This window comes from Geotrypetes seraphini, chromosome 2 (genome assembly GCF_902459505.1).
Source record: "Geotrypetes seraphini chromosome 2, aGeoSer1.1, whole genome shotgun sequence".
Taxonomy (NCBI): Eukaryota; Metazoa; Chordata; class Amphibia; order Gymnophiona; family Dermophiidae; genus Geotrypetes; species Geotrypetes seraphini.
Window position 1 is genome coordinate 506,634,237 of NC_047085.1, and position 22,461 is coordinate 506,656,697.

The 22,461-nt window shown below is 47.2% G+C and overlaps 1 protein-coding gene across 1 annotated transcript in view; it reads left to right on the plus strand.

Annotated features, from left to right (window-relative positions):
* The first annotated feature begins 238 nt into the window (after positions 1–238).
* The window catches only part of LOC117354964 (zinc finger protein 479-like), a 108,466-nt gene continuing 86,243 nt past the window's right edge, over positions 239–22,461 (plus strand). The window contains exons 1-2 of the mRNA XM_033932923.1: positions 239–570; positions 1,044–1,170. Coding sequence (XP_033788814.1) covers positions 385–570; positions 1,044–1,170 — 313 coding nt within the window. The 5' untranslated portion in view covers positions 239–384. The remainder of the gene's footprint in view (positions 571–1,043; positions 1,171–22,461) is intronic.

Below are 22,461 nucleotides of genomic sequence, written 5' to 3' on the forward strand. Positions count from 1 at the left end.
CCTCCTTAAAGTCTCCTTCACCCCCACCCCAGGATTATTCTGAGTTTCTGACCAATAAGTGCCAGAATGAGCTAAAACTCCTCCCCCTTCTCAGTGTTAGTGGGCGGATTCCTTTAACTACACCAGCTCTTTTCTGACCAATCAACACTGAAAGGGGTGGAGCCGAGTAGAAAACACCAATGCTCCAAAGGATTCCCTCCCAGTTAGACTCTTAAAGCAGCCTCAGGGGCACAGAAACTTCTCTGCAAACGCCGTCGTATTCTAATGAGCTTTCCTTGTGACGCACGAAAGAGAACGCCCCGCCCCCATCTGCCATGAAATGCGCTGGGTGTTGTACAGTACACGCGTCTCTCGATCAGTGTGAAGCCCCGCCTCTCCTTTGTGATGTCATCAGACTGCGCCCAACAGGAAACGAACCTCAGAGCTGCAAATCTCACTTCCTGTCTTTTTGTTCTTTCTGCCGACTCTGCAAGAGACAAACCCTCAGCAGGAGAAAGAGCCCCACATTCATTTCTAATCCTGAAAACTAGAGAAACAGAGAGGAAAATGCCTGCAGGAGCTTCTGCCCAGGTGGGAGAGACCCCCCCCCCCCCAACTTCTGACCTGGGACCCTGAGCAGAGCTGGGGCTGAGGAAAGACACTTTGGGACTCTACTGAGGGGAAGAAGAGAGATCAGGAGTCTCACAAAGGGAGATTTTGGCTGTAACTGGTTTCTCCTGCTTTAGTCCTGCTCTGGGACTGTGAATTATATGCCTGCAAATTATATACACAGAGAAATCTCTTACTCTGCCCTAATGAGAGCTCTCCTGAAATCTAACCCTACTCTGGGGTTGTGTTACAGAAACATCTCTCCCTGTCATGCTCAGCCCCAGCACTGGGAGGTCTCCTGAAATAGAACACTGTTCTGGGACTCTGTGTTATGTCATTGTAAATCTTGTATACCTGGCATATTTTCCTCCACCCCAATGAGCCCCAACACTGGGAAGCCTCTTTCTGAAAGTGATGCAGAAGATGCTGGAGTATGTTTCTGATTTGTATTTCAGATGCAGGTGACATTTGAGGAGGTCGCTGTCTCTTTCTCCCAGGAGGAGTGGGAGTATTTAGATGAAGAGCAGAAGGAGCTTTACAGGGAGGTGATGAAGGAGAATTATCAGACCGTGATCTCTCTAGGTAAGAGATAAATTGACGTGTTTATTAGCAGTAGTGGGCCATCATTATAAGGACAATTTTGTTTATGTTTCTCTCGAGTGATGAAAACAAATGAGACCAGGGGCCTTGTTGTCCTGCCCATAGAGGGCTATAACTGGGTGGCACCACTCAGGCAGTCATAGCATGTCACACAGAAGGTGAGAAAAAGTTCTATGTCAAATTATAACAGAAAATGATAGGAGAAGTTGCTTTAAAATATAGGTTGTGGGGTTACTAGGCCCTTACAGGGGATATCTTTGACAAAGTGAGGGATACACTGTCAGATGACAATCACTATTCTGGTCTGATGACATAATTCAAAGTTTGTGCTTGGGATTATGTTTAAGAAAAGGGGTCAAATGACTACAGACCAGGGAAATCCAAGGGAATTTGGAACTTGAGGAAACAGTATGGGCTGTAGGTACAGATTTTTATCCTCTTTTCACGAGTACATATAGAATTGCAATTTTGATTCCTACAATTGATTATTGTCAGTGCTCTTTACTTAGGTTTACCGAAAAAATGTAATTCGAGCTTTGCAACTGATACAAAATGTAGCGGCCTGCTTAATTGTGAGAGCTTTACATTATACCAGTTTTAGTTAAGCTTCACTGGTTACCAGTATCTGCTTGAATCGAGTTTAAAGTACTTTGTATGATTTACAAGCCGAGACAAAGTAAGTAGCCAGCAGGGATGGGTAATCTTTTTCATCAATATTTGCTAAGTTGTATATTGCGTTGTGATGAACAGCATTGCTTGGAGGTTCCGCCTCTGAAGCAGGTGAGACTGGTGTGTCATCGTCACCCAATGATTGCTGTGCAAGGCAACCAGTGGTGGAATACCTTGTTGCTTGAAATTAAAGAGGCTTCATCGTGTTGGGGGAGGGGGGGGAGAAACTTCAAAATGTTTTCACGTTGGTGTGGGAACTGTACACCTGCTTTAGGAGGTGCATTCCTGGATTGTCTTGTATGGGGGAGTCGGCTGGTTGGTTGTTTTGTTTTTTGTTATTTATTTATTCAATACCTTTGAATTGTCTTCCCTTTTCCTAGACGGGGGTGATTTGCATAACTGTATTGTGCTCTGTTTTGTTCTCTCAAGTGGCAATATTGATTGTTGTGTTTGTTGTTGTTTCCTCACTGATATGAAGCTAAATAAAAATTATTAAAAAAAAATTAAAAAGAGGCTTCTTCGGTATTAAATTTTCAGAAACTGATTAAAACAGTATTGTTTGAGCGATGTTACTTGTGCAAATGGGAATGATGCATTTGAAATTTTGCTGGTTTTCTGTATGAAACTAATGTAAGGATTATTGGTTATGTGAGATGTTATTGATCGTAATTCTCTGTGTTTGCATTAAGTATGTTTTCTGTAACTCACTCAGAATTGCAGTTCTAATGTGAGTAAGAAGTTTTTGTAAATAACTAAAATACAGAGTGAGACTTGGAGAGGGATATGTGCAGGAAGCCACTAAATTTGGGGAATGAATTGTAGTAGTAGAAGTGGTATCGGAGGAAGATTGAAGATGTTGGAGGGGCTACAGAGGTAATTGGGGATTTTTTATCATTTGTGGTGAACATGTACTAAAGCCTGCAAATATTGGTCGTCAGTAGTTAAACGGGTACAAGAAATAGTGAATGAAGTTCTGGAGTTGGGCCCAGTGATTTGCCTGTTGAGTGGGAAACTGGGCTCAGATTGAGAAGACCAACTAAATATTGCAGATTATTAGCTTGTGGTAGGGTTATTCCATGTCAAGTGATCAAGGGCTCCCTGCATGACCATCACGGATTTTGATAAAACTTTATTCACAAAGTCCCACATGTATCAAACGAACTTTGGTAAAGTTTTAGTTTCGCCTGTGGAATATTCGTGGAGATATAGCCATTTGTTTGACCCCATACTGCAATGACATACAGTACGACAGCGACATTCTGACAACTTTGAGACACAATATCTCACGAGCTATGTTTCCAAAAAAACTGAAACTTAGCTACCCTGCACAACTTTTGGAGCTCTATTCAGTGCTACCAATAATAATTTTTGTCGAGCACTGAGTGAATGGCTGAATTACAGTAAACTTGGCCGAAAAAATTAGTGCTCCAAAAAAAGTCAGTTTGACATTACTTAGCTCCCACAATAATTGAGTAATAAATGCGAAATTTGGCGCATAATGTCTCAGTACAACGTTATTTTCAAAAGTACAATTTCAACCTCCAAGCTCTTTCCATTAGTTTACAAATTAAGTGTAAAGTTGCTAATTTGTGTAAAAAGGTCAAAAATAGGGTATTTTCAGTCTGCTTTTACAGAAAAATACCTTTCAGAAACTCTTTCAAATCAGTCTCATTAGAAAGAGCATATTTCAAACCCCCTAGAAAAGTGGGCTTCATTTTTCAACGCAGGTTAACAATGCCCGAAAAAGGGGGACAAAGTTGGGAGATGTCACCATGGCAACGGCCTACGTTTCAACTTACAATTATGTCACTTTTCACACTGTTTTCCCCTGTTTATTTTTACTCAAGCTTTGAGTACAATTATAGTGTTCTTAATTAATGATTATTCCTAACTAGAAATTGAGGTGATAATTTTGTTGCATGCAGATCACAAATTACAACTTGTTTTCTTTTTCAGATCCACATTATTATTAATTCAGTTTAAAATGGATGCCAACGAATCGACTAATAATAATCCTTTTCTGCCAGACTGTGCCATTGGGCAAAAATTGTTGTCAAAGTGTCATGACACTTTTTTTATTCTAAAAAATGTGGGCTAATTTTTTTACATAATTTGTCAACCGATGAAAAATTGCTTATCACTCGGCGCTCTGAAGTTGAACTGATGGATAAAGACCAAATCTGCCTCCACCACAAAGCAAAGTATCTCGACAAATACGAATTAAAGCAAACATCGTGTTGTAATCCATTTGAAAAGAAAAATCACATTGTTCAAAGTGGATTGTTAAAAGTCGATCTTGCCATGTCTAATGATTTTAGAAAAGTGGCAAAAATAATTATCCCAGGACAAGCAGGCATGATATTCTCACATGTGGGTGACGTCATCTATGGAGCCCCGATGCGGAAGCATTTTCAAGCAAACTTGATTGAAGATTTAAGTTTGCTCTGCTGCTCCACGCATGCGTGCCTTCCTGCTCCACTAGGGGGCGCATCCCCTCGTGGTCTCCAGTTCAAAATTTTCCGCTGAGCCTAGAAGTCGTGTTTTTTCAGGCTCTGCCCCAACTGCCTTCTAGCACCGCAATTTTTTCTTGTTTTTCTCGATTTAGTCGCTGTGCGCGAGTTTTTTTCTTGTTTCAACTGTTCCTGCTTCGTTTTTCACCGACCCGGAGGCTTCCGGGTCCCCGTGGCCGCGTTGCTATTCGAGCCGCGGCCAGTTTCGATTCTATGTCCCGGCCTTTGACCGGCTTTAAAAAGTGCTCCCGGTGCGAGCGGCTTCTTTCCATCACAGACCTGCATCGCCGGTGCATCCTCTGCCTGGGGGCCGCTCATCCAACCGACTCCTGCCCCCAGTGCGCTACTTTCCAGAACCGGGCCCTCCGTCGAAGGAAAGCCCGCATGGCGGACCTTTTCGCCCCGGACCAACCTTCTACCTCGGCCTCGAGGTCGGCCTCGGCCCCGGCCTTGACCTCGGCCCCAAATACCTCGGCATTGCCTCGAGACTCGAACCCGAAGTCCTCGGGACAACAGAATATCTCGGCTCCGGGTAAGTCCCCTCTTCCCTCTTCAGGTTCTGTACCAGCAAAGAAACCAGCCTCGGGGACGCCGGCGACGCATGGCAGAAGTCCCATGCTTACAGCCCCGGCGAAGCCCTCCAAGCCTTCGGGCCGTGCCTCCACCACACGGGAATACTCTGATACGAGGTCGCCCCCGGTGGAGTGCACCGAGGCAGTGGACATGCCCTCGATGCTGTCCGTGCCCGTTTTCCAGGACCTACTCCGAGCGATGATCTCGTCGGAGCTGTCCGCTGCAATGGCCCATTTGCAACCGGCCTCGACCTCAACCCCGCATGTGCCAGACCAGCCTGAGCCTCGCGTCGAGCCACCTCGAAGAAAAGCGCGCAAGCTTCGCCGCATTCCATCCTCCTTGGACTCCTCACCGAGGCACCCGAGGCGCTCTCCCTCCACAGACCGCCGCGGTGCAAAACGTAGTGCTAAAACGACAGACACCTCAAACCGCCGTACCTCCAAGAAGGCCCGGGGTTCCCCCACTCTACGAGGCCGTTCACCTACACCTCGTACGGGACCGCTAAGGGTGGCTGAGTTATCACTGTCCAACCCGCGCATCCTCCGAACTCCCCCTCGGACCGGGACTCCGACCCGAGGTTGCAGGTTGTCACCGAGGGAGTCCGGGTTGAGGTCACCGATTCGACATCGATCGGTACCTCGAACCCCGACATCGTCTCCGAGGGGCTCCTCGAGACGTCGGAGATCTACGACACCGGAACACTTTCACAGTACTTCCCCGGTCTCGGAGTGTGGATCGGAGCAGGAATCTCGATACTCGAGGGAAGCCTCCCCATCCTTCTCCAGCCGACGGAGGTCTCGTTCACCGACCTCACACGGGGCCTCGGGAACATCTCACCCATCCTTCACTCGCTTTGTCCAGGACATGGGCCACGCTTTGGACTTAGACCTCCAGTCCAACTCCAGATACTCTAAGGAATACCTAGCGGAGCTGGATATGCCATCACTGCCAAGAGAGTCCCTCCGCTTACCACCTAACCCGGTACTCCAACAGGCCTTCTTCAGGAACCTGGAGACCCCTTACATGGTCACAGCCGTACCCTCCAAAATGGAGGCCAAGTACCGCACAGTACCCTACCCAGGATTCGAACAACCACAGCTCTCCCACCAGTCGCTGCTAGTCGAATCCTCCTTGAAAAAGGCCCACCCATCCCGGGTCTCAGCCGCGGTCCCCCCAGGCCGAGAAGGCCGAACCCTAGACAAGTTCGGCAGGAGACTATATCAGAATGCCATGATGGCCTCTAGGGTGCAAAGCTACACTTTCACCTTCACATCCTACCTCAAACACCTCATTGGACTATTGAGAGCCTTTGAGACTGACCTACCGGCCTCCCGCCAAGGAGCGTTTGGCCTGCTTTTAGAGTCCCTCTCCAACCTGCGCCTCCATCTATTCCATGCGGCCTACGATGGCTTCTAACTCTCCTCCAGAGAGGCAGCCTTTGCTATCGCCATGCGCCGACTAGCTTGGCTGCGCCTGGTCGACATGGACCCCAATTTACAGGACCGGTTGGCTAACCTACCCTGTGTGGGAAAAGAACTGTTCGATGACACGATCGAGGCGGCCACAAAACGCCTCTCCGAACACGAATGCTCGTTTGCCTTCCTCGCCGGCAAAAACCTAAACCGCCCGCGCCCAGGCCGTTCAGGGCTCCTCCACGCCGCTACCCACAAAAATCCACCCCTCCCTTCTCGCGGCCTCCACCCAGGCATCCGCAAGCCCACCACCGGGCCATGCCCAAGTCCCAACCGCCTGCGACTTCCAAACCATCCCCGTCCTTTTGACGGGATTCGCGGAAGGGGGCGGGCCCCCTCCGCCATAGTCCCATGCCTCCTTCCCATCGGGGGTCGCCTCAAAGCCTTTTACCCTCGCTGGGAACAAGTCACGTCGGACGCATGGGCCCTTGGCGTGATCTCATCAGGATACTTTCTCAACTTTCGGGCCATTCCTCCAGATAACCCCCCAAGGAATTGCCCTCCCAACCGGACGCAGCTACCCCTACTCCTCTCCGAGGCTCGAGACCTGCTTCGCCTCAGGGCAGTGGAGGAGGTTCCCCCCGACCAACGGGGGAAGGGCTTCTACTCCCGTTACTTCCTGGTACTGAAAAAAACGGGAGACCTACGCCCAATACTAGACTTGAGACGCCTCAACAAATTTCTAGTACGGGAAAAATTTTGGATGTTTTCTCTACCGACCCTCTACCCCCTGATCGACGAGGGCGACTGGCTCTGCTCCCTCGATCTGAAGGAGGCGTACACACATGTCCCAGTGCACCCCGCTCACCGCAAGTTCTTGCGTTTTCAGGTAGGGGACTGGAACCTACAATACCGAGTCCTCCCCTTCGGCCTAGCATCATCACCTCGGGTCTTCACCAAGTGCCTCGTGGTGGTCGCAGCAACCTTACGCTCCCAGGGCCTCCAGGTATTCCCCTACCTGGACGACTGGCTGATCAAAGCCCCGTCCAGGGAAGGGGTTATCTCAGCGACCCAACAGACTATTACCTACCTACAAAGTCTGGGGTTCGAAATAAACTTCCCAAAATCCCAACTACGCCCCTCGCAGTCCCTACAGTTCATCGGGGCCACGCTGGATACGGTTCGCCTCCGTTCCTTCCTCCCCTCTCCGCGCCAGTTAGTAAGTCTGAGTCGAAGGATCTCTCTGCTGACCTCGGTATCAGTTCGACAGATGATGACTCTTCTAGGCCACATGGCCTCCACCGTCCATGTCACACCCTTTGCCCGCCTCCATCTGAGAATCCCTCAATGGACCCTGGCCTCTCAATGGCGTCAAGACTGGGACCCGATCGACCGTCCCGTGACAGTGACTCCTTCCTTGCAAAGATCGCTCCGCTGGTGGGCCGACTCTTCAAATCTTTCCAAAGGTTTACTCTTCCTCGCCCCTCATCACAGCAAGGTACTCACCACGGACTCGTCAAAGTACGCTTGGGGAGCCCATCTGGACGGCCTACGCACGCAGGGGATGTGGTCAGCGGAAGACCGCCGCTGTCACATCAACGTGCTAGAGCTCCGGGCCATCTATCTCGCAGCTGTAGCCTTTCAACATCTGCTCCACGACCGGGTGGTCCTCATCCGAACCGACAACCAGGTAGCAATGTACTATGTAAACAAACAAGGAGGAACAGGGTCTTGGTCCCTCTGTCGGGAAGCCCTGCGCCTCTGGAAATGGGCTGTCTCCAACAACACCTTCCTTCGAGTGGTGTACATACAAGGAGAACAAAACTGTCTGGCGGACAGACTCAGCCGCCTCCTCCAGCCACACGAGTGGTCACTGCACTCTCAAACCCTACGACAGGTGTTCAAACAGTGGGGGACGCCTCAAATAGATCTGTTCGCATCCCCCCACAATCACAAACTGCCTCTCTTCTGCTCCCGGATATACTCCCCGGACCGGCTCGAGGCCGACGTCTTCCTCCTCGACTGGGAGGGAAGGTTCCTGTACGCGTTCCCGCCGTTTCCTCTGATCCTGCGGATGCTCGTCCACCTGAAAACAGTACAAGCCACCCTGATCCTGATTGCTTCTCGCTGGCCATGCCAGCCTTGGTTTTCCCTTCTACTTCAACTCAGTGTCAGAGATCCACTGCCTCTGCCTCGGTTTCCCTCTCTACTATCACAGGGTCAGGATTCGCTGTTACATCCCAATCTTCAATCTCTTCATCTGAATGCTTGGTTTCTTTTCCCCTGACTTCTCTCCCCGTGTCTCAATCAGTCAAGGAGATATTGGAGGCCTCTAGAAAGACCTCAACGAGAACCTGCTACTCCCAAAAGTGGACCAGATTCTCAGCCTGGTGCTCCTCTCACAGCCAGGACCCGGTGTCGGTCCCCGTCCCCCTGGTCCTTGACTATTTACTTTAATTATCTCACTCCGGCCTAAAGACCAACTCCATTCGAGTACACCTCAGAGCGATTGCAGCCTTCCATCAGTCCCTGGAAGGGAAAGCCCTCTCGCTCCACCCCCTAGTCTCTCGCTTCATGAAGGGTCTTCTGAATGTCCACCCTCCTCTCAAACCTCCTCCGGTGGTTTGGGACCTTAACGTGGTTCTGGCTCAACTAATGAAACCTCCATTTGAGCCCCTAGACAAATGCCATCCAAAATTCCTCACTTGGAAGGTGATTTTCCTGCTTGTGCTCACTTCTGCTCGGCGGGTTAGTGAGCTACAAGCTCTAGTGGCGGACCCACCCTTCACGGTATTCCATCACGACAAGGTGGTACTCCGCACTCATCCAAAGTTCTTGCCTAAAGTAGTGTCTGATTTTCATCTCAATCAGTCCATTGTCTTACCTGTGTTTTTTCCCAAGCCCCACTCTCATCCCGGAGAGGTGGCGCTCCACACTCTTGACTGTAAGAGAGCGTTGGCCTTCTACCTCCAACGCACTCAACCACACCGGAAAGTCCCACAATTGTTTTTGTCCTTCGACCCAAACCGGTTAGGTCACCCAGTCTCCAAGCGCACCTTGTCCAACTGGTTGGCCGATTGCATCTCCTTCTGCTACGCTCAGGCTGGTCTCGCACTGCATGGTCGAGTAACAGGACACAAGGTCCGAGCGATGGCAGCCTCCGTAGCGTTCCTCAGGTCCACACCTATTGAGGAAATCTGCAAAGCTGCCACGTGGTCTTCGGTTCATACTTTCACCTCCCATTACTGTCTGGACTCACTGTCCAGGAGCGATGGCCGGTTCGGCCAATCGGTTTTGCGAAATCTATTTGCTTAAATTGCCAACTTCCCTCCATCCCTTTTCAGTTAGCTTGGAGGTCACCCACATGTGAGAATATCATGCCTGCTTGTCCTGGGATAAAGCACAGTTACTTACCGTAACAGGTGTTATCCATGGACAGCAGGCATATATTCTCACAACCCACCCACTTCCCCGAGGTTGGCTTCTTTGCTAGTTAAGTGAACTGGAGACCACGAGGGGATGCGTCCCCTAGTGGAGCAGGAAGGCACGCATGCGTGGAGCAGCAGAGCAAACTTAAATCTTCAATCAAGTTTGCTTGAAAATGCTTCCGCATCGGGGCTCCGTAGATGACGTCACCCACATGTGAGAATATATGCCTGCTGTCCATGGATAACACCTGTTACGGTAAGTAACTGTGCTATATCAAGCCAGGTCAGAAATTTTGCAGTAGGTGCAAAGCCCAATACGTTTCAATGAGTGAAGCTACTGCAGCATCTTCATCTTCAGACGATTTTGATATCAGCATCTCCGATGCAATTGATCAAAGCTTGACTGCTTTAGGAACCTCTCCATTGAAAATTCGAAGGTTAGCTAGTAGAGATAAAGCCGGCTATGTGATATGAAAAATTGAACGTGTGCAGAATGTGATAGCCAAGAAGATTACATCTGCTGCTGGAGTTTCAGCTGAAGAAGTTGGGCCGTCTCGTCAGTCTGTAGAATGCAAGTTATGTGAAGATTACACTGACCTCATTGAAGAAATGAAAACGAAAATTGCAATATCCAACAGGTCAATGAAAGTTCAATTATTGACGATGGCCCCAAAAAGTTGGTCAATAAAGGAAACAGCAATGAAGTTTGGCGTTTCAGAGCGCATGATCAGAACAGCCCAAAAAGTAAAGAAAGAGAAAGGCATTTGTTCTATACCTGATGCAAAAATTGGCAAGTCCCTTCCAAAAGAAATTGCAAATAGAGTTCAAGATTTTTACGAAGACGATGAATTCAGCAGAATATGTCCTGGCAAAAAAGATTGCATTTCAGTCCGCCTCAATGGTTTAAAAGTACAAAAGCAAAAGCGGCTGCTGTTGTGTAATTTAAAAGAGCTGTACGTGGCGTACTGTAACAAATACGGAACTGAAATTGGTTTTTCCAAATTCTGTGAGCTCAGGCCAAAGTGGTGTGTAACCGTTGGTGCATCAGGTGCACACTCCGTGTGTGTCTGCACAATACATCAAAATGTAAAGCTCATACTACAAGGCGCCAATGTCAAAGAGAACTACAAAGTTCTTATGGAAAAAACTATGTGCGACCTAAATGTCAAGGACTGTATGCTACAACGATGTCAAAACTGCCCTGGTGAAGAAGCACTAACAGCATACCTGGAAGAAATATTCAAGGATTTAGATCCAGAAGAATCAATAGAATTTAAGCAATGGGTTCACGCTGACCGTGAAACATTAGAAACAAGCGTACTAACCATGGACAACTTTATTGAAAGACTTGCAAGCAAGATTTGGAAGTTGACAAACCACCATTTCATTTCAAAACATCAAAGTGAATATTTGAAGATGTTGAAGACAGGCTTAAAAGAAACGGAAATGATCATTTTGATGGATTTCGCTGAAAATTACTAATTTGTTGTACAGGATGCCGCCCAAGGCTTTCACTGGGAAAATTCACAAGCTACGGTACATCCTTTTGTTGCATATTACCTCAATGAAGTGGGCACATTGCAAGTTGTAAACTGTTGCATTATTTCTGATCATATGCAACATGATACGATATCTGTACACGTGTTTATTCAAAAGTTGATCGAATTTTTGGTAACTCAAACAAACATTACCAAAATATACTACTTCAGTGACGGCTCAGCTGCACAATATAAAAACTACAAGAACTTTGTGAATTTGTGCAATCACAGAAATGATTTCAACATTGAGGCTGAATGGAATTGTTTTGGAACTAGCCACGGAAAATCACCCTGCGATGGAGTTGGTGGAACAACTAAACGACTGGCTGCCCGGGCTAGCCTCCAAAGACCATCAACCATTGACCAAGATCAAATATTGACGCCAAAGGATCTATTTAACTTTTGTGACCAAAATATACACGGAGTTAAATACATTTATGTTCCAAAAGAAGAAATTGAAGAAAGCAAAAAGTTTCAAGAAGAAAGATGGCATGAAAGCAGCACAGTAGCCGGTACCAGAGAGCACCACCAATTTGTACCAGTCGACTCAAACTCGGTTCGTGTCAGCAAAGTTTCAAATGACACAATAAATTTTGTTGCCAAAATTTCTGATACTGCCATTCCAAATTTGAAAGTGTCCGAAATCTTTCCTGGTTGCTACGTTGCCTGTACTTACAATAATCAATGGTGGATAGGCAACGTTGTTGAAGTCTCAATTGAACAAAATGATGCATTGATAAAATTTATGCATCCTCACGGTCCAGCTCATTCGTTTTATTGGCCAGAAAGGCAAGATGTTTGTTGGGTTCCAGAGCAACACCTCATCTGCATGCTTTGTGCCCCTTCAGTTACATCATCCGGCCGCCAATATCAATTTCCAGAAACTGCATTGAAGAAAGTGGCTCAAAAATTTAACAGAATGTTATAAAGATTGCTGGAAGTTAAAATCAAAGTGGACTTCACTTCGGCTTGGGAACCATATAAGATACCCAATTTAGGCTTGGGAACCTAGGATAAGACACCCTAATCATTGGCTTTGGAACCAGAAAGATACCAACAAAAGGCTTTGGAACCTTGACAAAGAAACCAAATGCGAGGCTTGGGAACCTGAACGAAGTGGCCCACCCATGGCTGGTATTGCACAGCTATCGGGCGTGACCCCTATGGCGATGGGGTTGCCAGTTCAAACTCTTGAACTGGTAGTGACAATGTCACCATGGACCAACGCAATAGAGTAGTAGTAATACTACGTCAATACAAAACTGTAACTTTAAAAATGACAGAACTATGTTGAAATAGAGGTTGTTGCCGTGGCAACGTCTCCCAACTTTGTCCCCCTTTTTCAGCCATTGTTAACCTGCGTTGAAAAATGAAGTCCACTTTTCTAGGGGGTTTGAATATGCTCTTTCTAATGAGACTGATTTGAAAGAGTTTCCAAAAGGTATTTTTCTGTAAAAGCAGGCTGAAAATACCCTATTTTTGGCCTTTTTACACAAATTAGCAACTTTACACTTAATTTGTAAACTAATGGAAAGAACTTGGAGGTTGAAATTGTACGTTTGAAAACAACGTTGTACTATTATGCGCCAAATTTCGCATTTATTACTCAATTATTGTGGGAGCTAAGTAATGTCAAACTTTGACTTTTTTTGGAGCACTAATTTTTTCGGCCAAGTTTACTGTAATTCAGGCATTCAATCAGTGCTCGGCAAAAATTGTTATTGGTAGCAATGAACAGAGCTCCAAAAGTTGTGCAGGGTAGCTAAGTTTCAGTTTTTTTGGAAACACAGCTCGGGAGATATTGTGTCTCAAAGTTGTCAGAATGTTGCTGTCGTACTGTATGTCATTGCAGTATGGGGTCAAACAAATGGCTATATCTCCACGAATATTCCACAGGCGAAACTAAAACTTTACCAAAGTTCGTTTGAGACATGGTGGACTCTGCATATGAAGTTTCATCAAAATCCGTGATGGTCATGCAGGGCACTTTCCAAGAATCTGATCACTTGACATGGAATGACCCGGTAGTTAGAAGCGAGCTGGAGAAACAGTGGAGAGGGGACGAGTTCTCTGTTCAGAAAGGAATGTTGAGGAAACTGGAGGAGATTTCATGGATGGCTAAAATTGCAGCTGTGAGGCAACAGACTTTGTATAAAGATCTATTTTAATCTATAATATAGGTTTAAGGTGATTTACAATGTAAAGAGCTCAGTTATTCAATACAATGCCATCCTTACAGTAATGCCAGTTATTGATATAGTCAGTTGTACAGTATGAGGATGTTGTTGTGTGGACGATCCTGACAGTTTTCTTCCGAATTTTAGGATGAGAAACGATGGGGATTGTATGAGGAGTGGAAACTGGTGAAGGGAAAATGAAAGTTAAATTTAGATTGCAGTGTGGTTTCTTCTAAGGAGTATTAAACAGAAGGCTGGGGGAGAGGAGGGATGGGGAGAAATAGGAGGTCAAGAGCTCTTTCAGGATGCGTCATACAGTTGGACACTAGAAGAAACAGCACTGCCCAGTGAATTTCTGGACGCAGGCTGGATTGCCAATGACTAGAATTGGAGGGGGGGGGGGGTTAGGCTGTAGAGAGCCACAATCTGCCATGCCATGTTGGAGTATTGCAACAAAAGTTAGGGGTGTAGTGAAGGAGGGTTTAGAGGATTAGTGGTGGGGGGTTGAATTGTATTAGTAACTTAGGCCTCCTTTTACTAAAGCTTGGCGTCCACTATGTGTGCCACGTGGCCCAGAGGTATAAAACAGGACACTCAACATTTAGCGTGTGCTAAGCTTTAGTAAAAGGACCTCGTGGTTGTATTTATGAACTGTTTGTATACTGTTCTTGATATACAAATGTGAATAAACATGAAAAAAAAAATGACCTCCAGAAAACACAAAAATGTGTCTGATACCAATGAACAGAAATCAGACACCTCTATGGGAATTTAAGGAAAGACGTTGCTCCTACAGCTAAAATACGAGAGCTAAGCTGTGGGAATATTATCAGATGGAGATTGTAAGAAAGCAGAGGGGACCTGTGTATCGGGCATTATAAAACATCCTGACTTTCCCCCTCAGCATCCCGTAGAATCTTCTTATCAGGCAACTAATACAGTTTGGAAATTGCAATGAACTCACTATCTGAAAACCCTAACATTTCAAGAAAATATTTTTTAATCAGCTCATGGGTAAAAGCAGCCTCGTCTTGGGAAAGTTAAAAATCCGCAGATCTTGGATCTTAATTGGTCTTTGTTACCAGACTTTTATTTGAGCTCCACCAAGTCCTTGTACAATCCCACCTTATTCCTGGACAGGTGGGTTGTGTATCCATAGTCACCAGAAGACTTATAGGAAGCCTCAATTATTCAGTCTTCAGCCCCTCCCCTCTTACCTTAGGACTGCCTCCAGGGAAACCAGTTCTCTTCCTATAAGCCAGACAGAGGAAGCTTGTCTTTTCTGCTTGTGTTAATTTTTTTCTTAAAATCAGTTTTTTTTCTTCGTGAGTCGCGCCTAGTGCTGCAGAGATTCTTCACAGGCGATGCCTCTGACTGCAGGAGATCACAGACTTTGTGGAAAATCAGTTTCCAGGAGGTTGGCTACACTGCAGTGCACCCCTTGGAAGGCCTGCCTCTTCGATTCGGGGCTCAGGGATATTTCCCTTGGGAGCTTGCTCACCCTAGGTTCATCAACTAGTGGGTCTGAGCACAGGCTCGGTGGAGGTGCACCCGGGATTAGAGCCCACTGCATCCCTCCGCAAGGTCACATCCACGCTGGTGTCCAGTGAAGGCAGGGGTCCTCGGTTGTTGATGCTGGACTGGAGGAGCAGTCAGAAGATCAGAAGTTTGTTTACATACTTGAGGCAGAGGATCTCCCTGTGGGCTGTTTTGCTTCCTTCCATGCTGTCTCCCAGCACCTCATGGCACAGAGTGAGTACAACCTGATTCAGAGATTTGGGGGTCTCCAAAAGTGGGTTTTGGATATTTTGAGAGTGAGACGTAGTACTCCCACACCTAAAATCCTAAAATCGCTGCTTTTTTGGGGATTACTGTACTTTTCCTGAGCTATTTTCTCTTGAAAATTGCATGGCAGCCATCTTGGATTTTTTTCCATATTTGAATTTAAAGATATTTTTATGCCTTTACAAGCTTAGTTTTGGCAAGATAACCACTCATATGGACTCCCCAGGGCAGAGTACTTCGAATTCATGGCTTATTTGTGGTGAATGGATGTCCAGTGAGGGACCATGTTCATGTGTGCCATGGCACGGGAGGGAGGTGAAATTTCATCAGACAAAGTCACCTCGATCCCAGAAGGGGGTCCTGATGCCATTCCTGACATGGGGGTATCCGAGAAAGTAAAAATTGGACCCCGAGGACAGCGTACTTGTGGCTTCTGCTAAACATACCCCGTGTCTGTGCCACCTCTGTGGATCCCTCTGTTGCAGGACATATGTATGGAACTTGGTCTTCCCATGGCTTTTCCATCTTTTGCTCCATTGTTTGATATGGATGCCATTGATGCTCTGACCATGCCTTTTGTTACACAGGCTGGTGTTTCTACTGCGGGGGACATTGCCTCTCTTGCGGATCTCAATGATCAGGATCTCGGTGAAGATCCTGCAGTGCGGCGGATTTTTCCAGCCCACATACCTGGTTGATATGATCTCGTAATCTTTTCAGGAATTGAAGTTTTCCTGTGACCATTCCAACATGGCGTCCTGTTCTCTCATGAGTGACAAGAAGCCACAGGCTGTTTCTTTTCTGGACTATCCTGATTTTGTCAAGATGTTCACAGACATCTGGGAAACATAGAAACTGACAACAGAAAAGGGCCACGGCCCATCTAGTCTGCCCCCACTAATGACCCACCCCCTAACTTCCTTCGTGAAGAGATCCCACGTGCCAATCACATTTTTTCTTAAAATCTGGCACGCTGCTGGCCTCAATTACCTGTAGTGGAAGACTATTCCAGCAATCAACCACCCTTTCGGTGAAGAAATATTTTCTGGTGTCACCTTGAAATTTCCCACCCCTGAGTTTCAACAGATGCCCTCTTGTAGCTGTGGGACCTTTAAGAAAAAAGATATCTTCTTCCACCTCGATACAGCCCGTGACATATTTGAACGTCTCGATCATGTCTCCCCTCTCTCTGCGTTCCTCGAGTGAGTATAGCTGCAACTTATCCAGCCGTTCCTCATACGGGAGATCCTTGAGTCCTGAGACCATCCTGGTGGCCATTCGCTGAACCGACTCAACTCTCAGCACATCTTTGTGGTAATGTGGCCTCCAGAATTGCACACAGTATTCCAGATGGGGTCTCACCATGGATCTGTACAATGGCATTATGACCTCGGGCTTACGGCTGACGAAACTTCTACGGATACAACCTATGATTTGTCTAGCCCTGGATGAAGCTTTCTTCACTTGATTGGCAGTCTTCATGTCTTCACTAATGATCACCCCCAAGTCTCGTTCAGCTACAGTCCTTGCTAGGGTCTCACCATTTAGGGTGTAAGTCCTGCATGGATTTTTGCTGCCAAGGTGCATGACCTTGCATTTTTTGGCATTGAAACTTAGTTGCCAAGTCCTGGACCAATGCTCCAGCAGGAGTAGGTCCTGCGTCATATTGTCGGGCATTGAGCTTTTGTCGGGCACTGTGCTTTTGTCTGTTGTGCTCTTGCCTACTATGTTGCATAGTTTGGCGTCATCGGCGAATAACGTAATTTTATCTCGAAGCCCCTTAGCCAAGTCTCTTACGAAGATGTTGAATAGGATTGGGCCCAAGACCGAGCCCTGCGGCACTCCGCTGATCACCTCTGTCGTTTCGGAGGGGTGCCATTTACCACCACCCTCTGAAGTCTACCTCTAAGTCAGTCCTTAACCTATGCAGTTAATGTTTCACCTAATCCCATCAAACTCATCTTGCTCAATAACCTGCGGTGTGGGACGCTATCAAACGCTTTGCTGAAGTCCAAGTATACGATGTCCAGGGACTCCCCTATATCCAGCTTCCTTGTTACCCAGTCAAAGAAGCTGATCAGATTGGATTGGCAGGACCTTCTCTTTGTAAATCCATGTTGATGGGGATCTTGTAGATTCTCCTCGTTCAGGGTCGTATCCATTTGGCGTTTGATTAGAGTTTCCATAAGTTTGCTCACTATCAATGTGAGACTCACCAGTCTGTAGTTCACAGCCTCCATCCTGCATCCTTTTTTGTGGAGTGGAATGACGTTAGCTGTTTTCCAGTCCAACGGGACTCTTCCTGTACTTAGGGAAAGATTGAAGAGCACGTATAACGGTTCCGCCAAGATGTCACTTAACTCCCTGAGCACCCTGGGGTGTAGTTTGTCTGATCCCATAGCTTTGTTCACCTTGAGTTTTGATAGCTCATAGTAGACACTGCTGGGCGTAAATTCGAAATTTCAAAACGGGTCTTCCGAACTTTCCCTTGTCAGCAGCTGAGGGCCAGATCCCGATGCCTCGCAAGTGAAGACTGAGCAGAAGTATTCATTTAAGATTTTGGCTTTATCGGAGTCCGATTCTACGTAGTTCCCGTCGGGTTTCCTAAGGCATATTATCCCATCTGTGTTTCTGTTTCTGTCACTAATATACCTGAAGAAGGATTTATCGCCCTTCTTGATGTTCTTCGCTAGATTCTCCTCCATTCGAAATTTGGCCTCTCTGACTGCTGTTTTGACTGCTTTTGACTTGGCCAGATAGTCTTCCCTAGATTCCTGCTTCCCTGATTGTTTGTAGGAGATGAATGCTCTTTTCTTCTTTTTTTATGAGGTCTGAGATCTCCGCAGAGAACCACTGTGGTTTATTGTTTCTTCGCTGTTTACTTACTGATTTTATATAGCGGTTGGTTGCTTCATGTATGGTTGTTTTCAGAGTTGACCACATTACCTGTACATTATCTGTTTCTGCTTGATTTTGCAGTACCTGATGGATGAAATCTCCCATGCTTTCGAAGTTTGTGTCCTTAAAGTTGCGGACCTTGGTTAATGTGGTTGATTTAGTGAAACCTTTCCTGAGGTTGAACCATACCATGTTGTGGTCACTGGAGGCCAACGTGTCGCCTACCTCTGTGACGCTTTCTCCGTTGGTAAGTATCAGGTCCAGTATCGCCTGATCTCTAGTGGGCTCTAATACCATTTGCCTGAATCTTGCTCCCTTTATAGAGAATAGCCTTCTGCTGCTGCTGGTTGCAGAGGAAAGTTTGTTCCAATCCACATCAGGCATATTGAAGTCTCCTAACAATACTGTTTCCCCAAGCAAAGTAATATTCTCTATGTCTTCAATTAATTCTATATCCAGGTCATCCTGTTGTCTTGGAGGTCTGTATACTATGCCAAGATACAGGCATTTGTCCTTCCCCCTGACCAAATTCACCCAGAGGGATTCTCCGGTGTACCTGACATCTGCAATTTTGGTAACTTTAATGTTATCTTTAGTGTATAGTGCTACCCCTCCTCCCATTTTGCCCTCTGTCTCGACGAAGTAAGTTGTAACCCGGTATGGCCATATCCCACCCATGAGAGTCTGTGAACCAGGTCTCAGATATCGCCACCACATCTAGGTCAGCGTTCCTCATTTCCGTCTCTAATTCCAGAATCTTCTTGCCCAAACTGTGGGCATTGACGTACATAGCCCTCCATACCTTATGTTTGCTATGTCTCTGTGGAGATATTCCCGCTTGAGCTAATTTGACTCCTTTAGTACTGTTTGCAATGTGTGTACTTACCCCAGACTCAGAAATGCAATGTATACTTACCTCAGACTCAGAAATGGATTGGCAGCTTAAATCGCCAGGTTGGTTACTTATGCCAGTACTTGAGTGGGTATCCTCCCCCCAACTTACCTAGTTTAAAGCCCTATGAAGTAGGCGGGCTAGTCTTTCCCCTTCTGATCAGGTGTAGCCCGTCTGGTCCCTGTAGTCTTTGTAGCGCCTCTCCATGGTTCAGGAACCCAAAGTTTATCTCCTTGCACCATCCGTGCAGCCAGTCGTTTGTCCTCTGGATACAATCTTCCCTGGCTCTTCCCTTGCCCCTCACTGGGAGGATCGAGGAGAAGACCACCTGCGCATCCATCCTCCTCAGCTTCTCACCCAGGGCTCCAAAGTCCTCAGGTGTGCTCTCCAGGGTGTTTCTAGCAGTGTCGTTTGTTCCGACGTAGATGAGAAGCATGGGGAAGTGGTCTTGGGGCTTGATGAGTCTGTCTAGGCAGGCGGTTACATCTTGGATCCTGGCCCCTGGCAAACAGCAAACCTCTCTTGATTGCATATCTGGTCTGCAAATTGGTCCCTCAGTGCCCCTCAGCAGGGAATCCCCAATGACTACCACTCTGCACTTCTTTGGGGGGAGCCGTCCTGTTGTCTCCGGAATCGGAACCGTCTGTTGGACAACTTCCTGTACCTCATTGTCAAGTCCTTCCTGTAACAGCTGGAATCTGTTCCTCAAGGTGATTTGTGGGGTCGATGTAAAACTGCCCTGTATGCAAGAGAAAGAGACAGAAGAAGAGGAAGGTCTTCTGTGTTTGCCAGTGGAGGAAGTTACCAGCTGCTAGGAGTCAGCGTCTCCAGCCTCTTCTTGTATCCCAATCGTTGGTTTCAAGGTTGCAGGTTTGGTCGTTTTGGGCGTCTCAAGGATGGTCTTGTCTGGTTCCTTTTCGGTGATCTGGGACAGCTCCTGGATGACTCCATCGATAAAGGCCTCGTCTTCCCAGATGCTTCTTAAGCGCTTTACCTCCTCTCTCAGGCTCCTCAGCTCCTGCAAGATGCCTCCATCTAGCTGATCCATCTCTTCTGTCTGAGTGGAGACTGTAGTCATCTGCTTGGGGATAGCCTCGGTCTGTACAGCGACCTCTGTCCTCCGTCCTGGCTCTCCCTCCCTCTGCACATGGATCGTGGCCACTCCCTGGATTCCTTCGGTGACTGGACTGCCTGTCTTGATTGTAGTCTTGTTGCTTCTAGTTCTTCCTGCCATTTTCCTTTTTTTTTTTTTGTTAGTTAGATATTTGTTAGTTAGTCTGTCTGTAGATGGTTTGAAAGTCTGCCTGTCAGATAGTGAAAGTTTGAAGGATAGAGGTAGTCAGTTAATTGTTAGTTAAGTCTGCCTGTTTGTTAGTTGGCTAGAAAGGTCTGCCTGTTAAATGGTTTGAAAGTTTGAAGGATAGAGTGACTGGTGAGGTCTGCCAGTTGTTTAGTTTGAAAGGTCTGTCTGCTTGTTGGCTAGATAGAAGGGTCTGCCTGGTTTGAAAGTTTGATAGAAAGTTTAAAAGATAGTCTAAATGTTAATTAGCTAGTTATAGAAAGTTTTAGAAAGTTTAAAAGATAATCTAAAGTTAATTAGCTAGCTATATGTGCTTGGTGGTTGTACTCCACCTTGTTATGTGTTGAGATCCTACCTTGGCGGTTATCCGGAGCCCTTCCTTGAGGCCCTTCTTGAGGCCCTTCGCAAAGGCACTCTCACTAAGGCGAGCGCCTTTGCTGCTTGCCTTTGCCACGCGCAAAACGGCTGCGCGCTGTTGGCTTGTCCCCTTTTATGGGGGAGTTCGGCTGCGACGTCGGGGGGTAGGCGGAGTTACCTCCCACCTCTTCCCCTCTCTTTGTTCCATCTGCCTCCCTCTCTACTTCCTCAGATTACTGTGCTCCTCTTTCCGCTCCTCTTTACTGCTTTCTCTACCTCTCCCTTTGCTTTTCCTGCCTTCTCCGCTCCTCTCTCCGCTCCTACTTTCACTCCTACTACCCTCTCCGCTCCTCTTTTCACTATTCCAGCCTTCTCCGCTCCTCTTTCCCTTCAAGCACACTCCCTTCGCTCACTGCTCCACAGCTCTTCTCACTGATCCACCACGTGCTTGCTCCTGCAGTCTCCCTTCGGCTGGCCTAATGTTGGAGAGTCCCCTGAACAGCGCCAGGGCCATGTCCAGACTTTATCAAACGGTGGCCACCTTTATCAAAGATGGCTTCCTCGGTGGCATAGGTCAGTAAGCGCACTTCTCTGCCCAGTGTTGGTGGCGTCATGTTCAAGGATACCCAGGACATTAAGGTAGATTTTGTCCTCAAGCACCTCTCCAACTTGGCAGCGGCCAGGCTTAAGACAACAGTGGCCTCTTCCTTTGTGGTCAGAACTTGTCATTCTAAGCTCCGCCATGATCCGGATACTATTGTGATCCAGGATCTTGTTTTTGTGAACTTTGGTATGGATTATATGGCAGATGCTCTGTACAACATTTTCAAGGTCTTCATTAAGCTCTCCACCTATTCCATTTTGGTGCACAGGATGTTGTGGAACTAGCAGTGGTCCAGGGCCTCCTCTTCTTAGGTGACCCTAAGCAAGTTACCCCTCAGAGGGCAATTGTTGTTCTGCAAAGATGTGGATGACCTGATGGCAAGTCTGCAGGATCAGAAGCCCAAAGCCTTGCTGGATAATCAACCACGGTCTTCCAGGGGATCGTGGCGCTCTAACTTTAGTCTCCCCAGATGCTTGTGACAGTACTTTGGGGGCACCATAGGGCAATGCTCTGCCCATCAGGCAGGCAAAGGTTCGGGGTTCAAGGCATCAGCAGCCATCTGGGAGCTGTCCCATGATGCCTCCTAAGAAGCAATACTGACGCCATGCCTCGTGCCACAACCCCAAGGATCAGACATCGGTTTCCAGAATTTCTAGTGGAATGGCAGCCTCAGACAAGTAGGTCCTAGAGGTCCTCTGGGATGGCAACAAGCTGGAATCGTGTCGACCTCTGCATGGGTTTTTCCTGGATTCTTCTGCCGGGAGACCAGAAAAGTGGACCAGGTAGTGCAGGGGCTGCTGGACATTGCAGCCATAGAGCCCTTTCCAGAACCAGACTCTGGCTCCAACAGATGCTCAATGCTTTATTGCGTCAAACAGGGGCTCTGAAAACTGGAGGCCAATCCTGGATCTCGAAACGGTCATTGCAGCTCTCATGGTGCCTTGTCTCCGCCTTGGTGGCTCCAGGAGAGTTACTAGCTTCCCTGGATCTGACAGACGCCTATCTCCAATTCCGATCATTTGAGATCATAGGAAATACCTGCGATTCCATGTTCTACAGGAGCACAACCAGTTTGTGGTGCTGCCCTTTAGGCTGGCGACTGCGCCTTTGACGTTCACCAAAGTGATGGT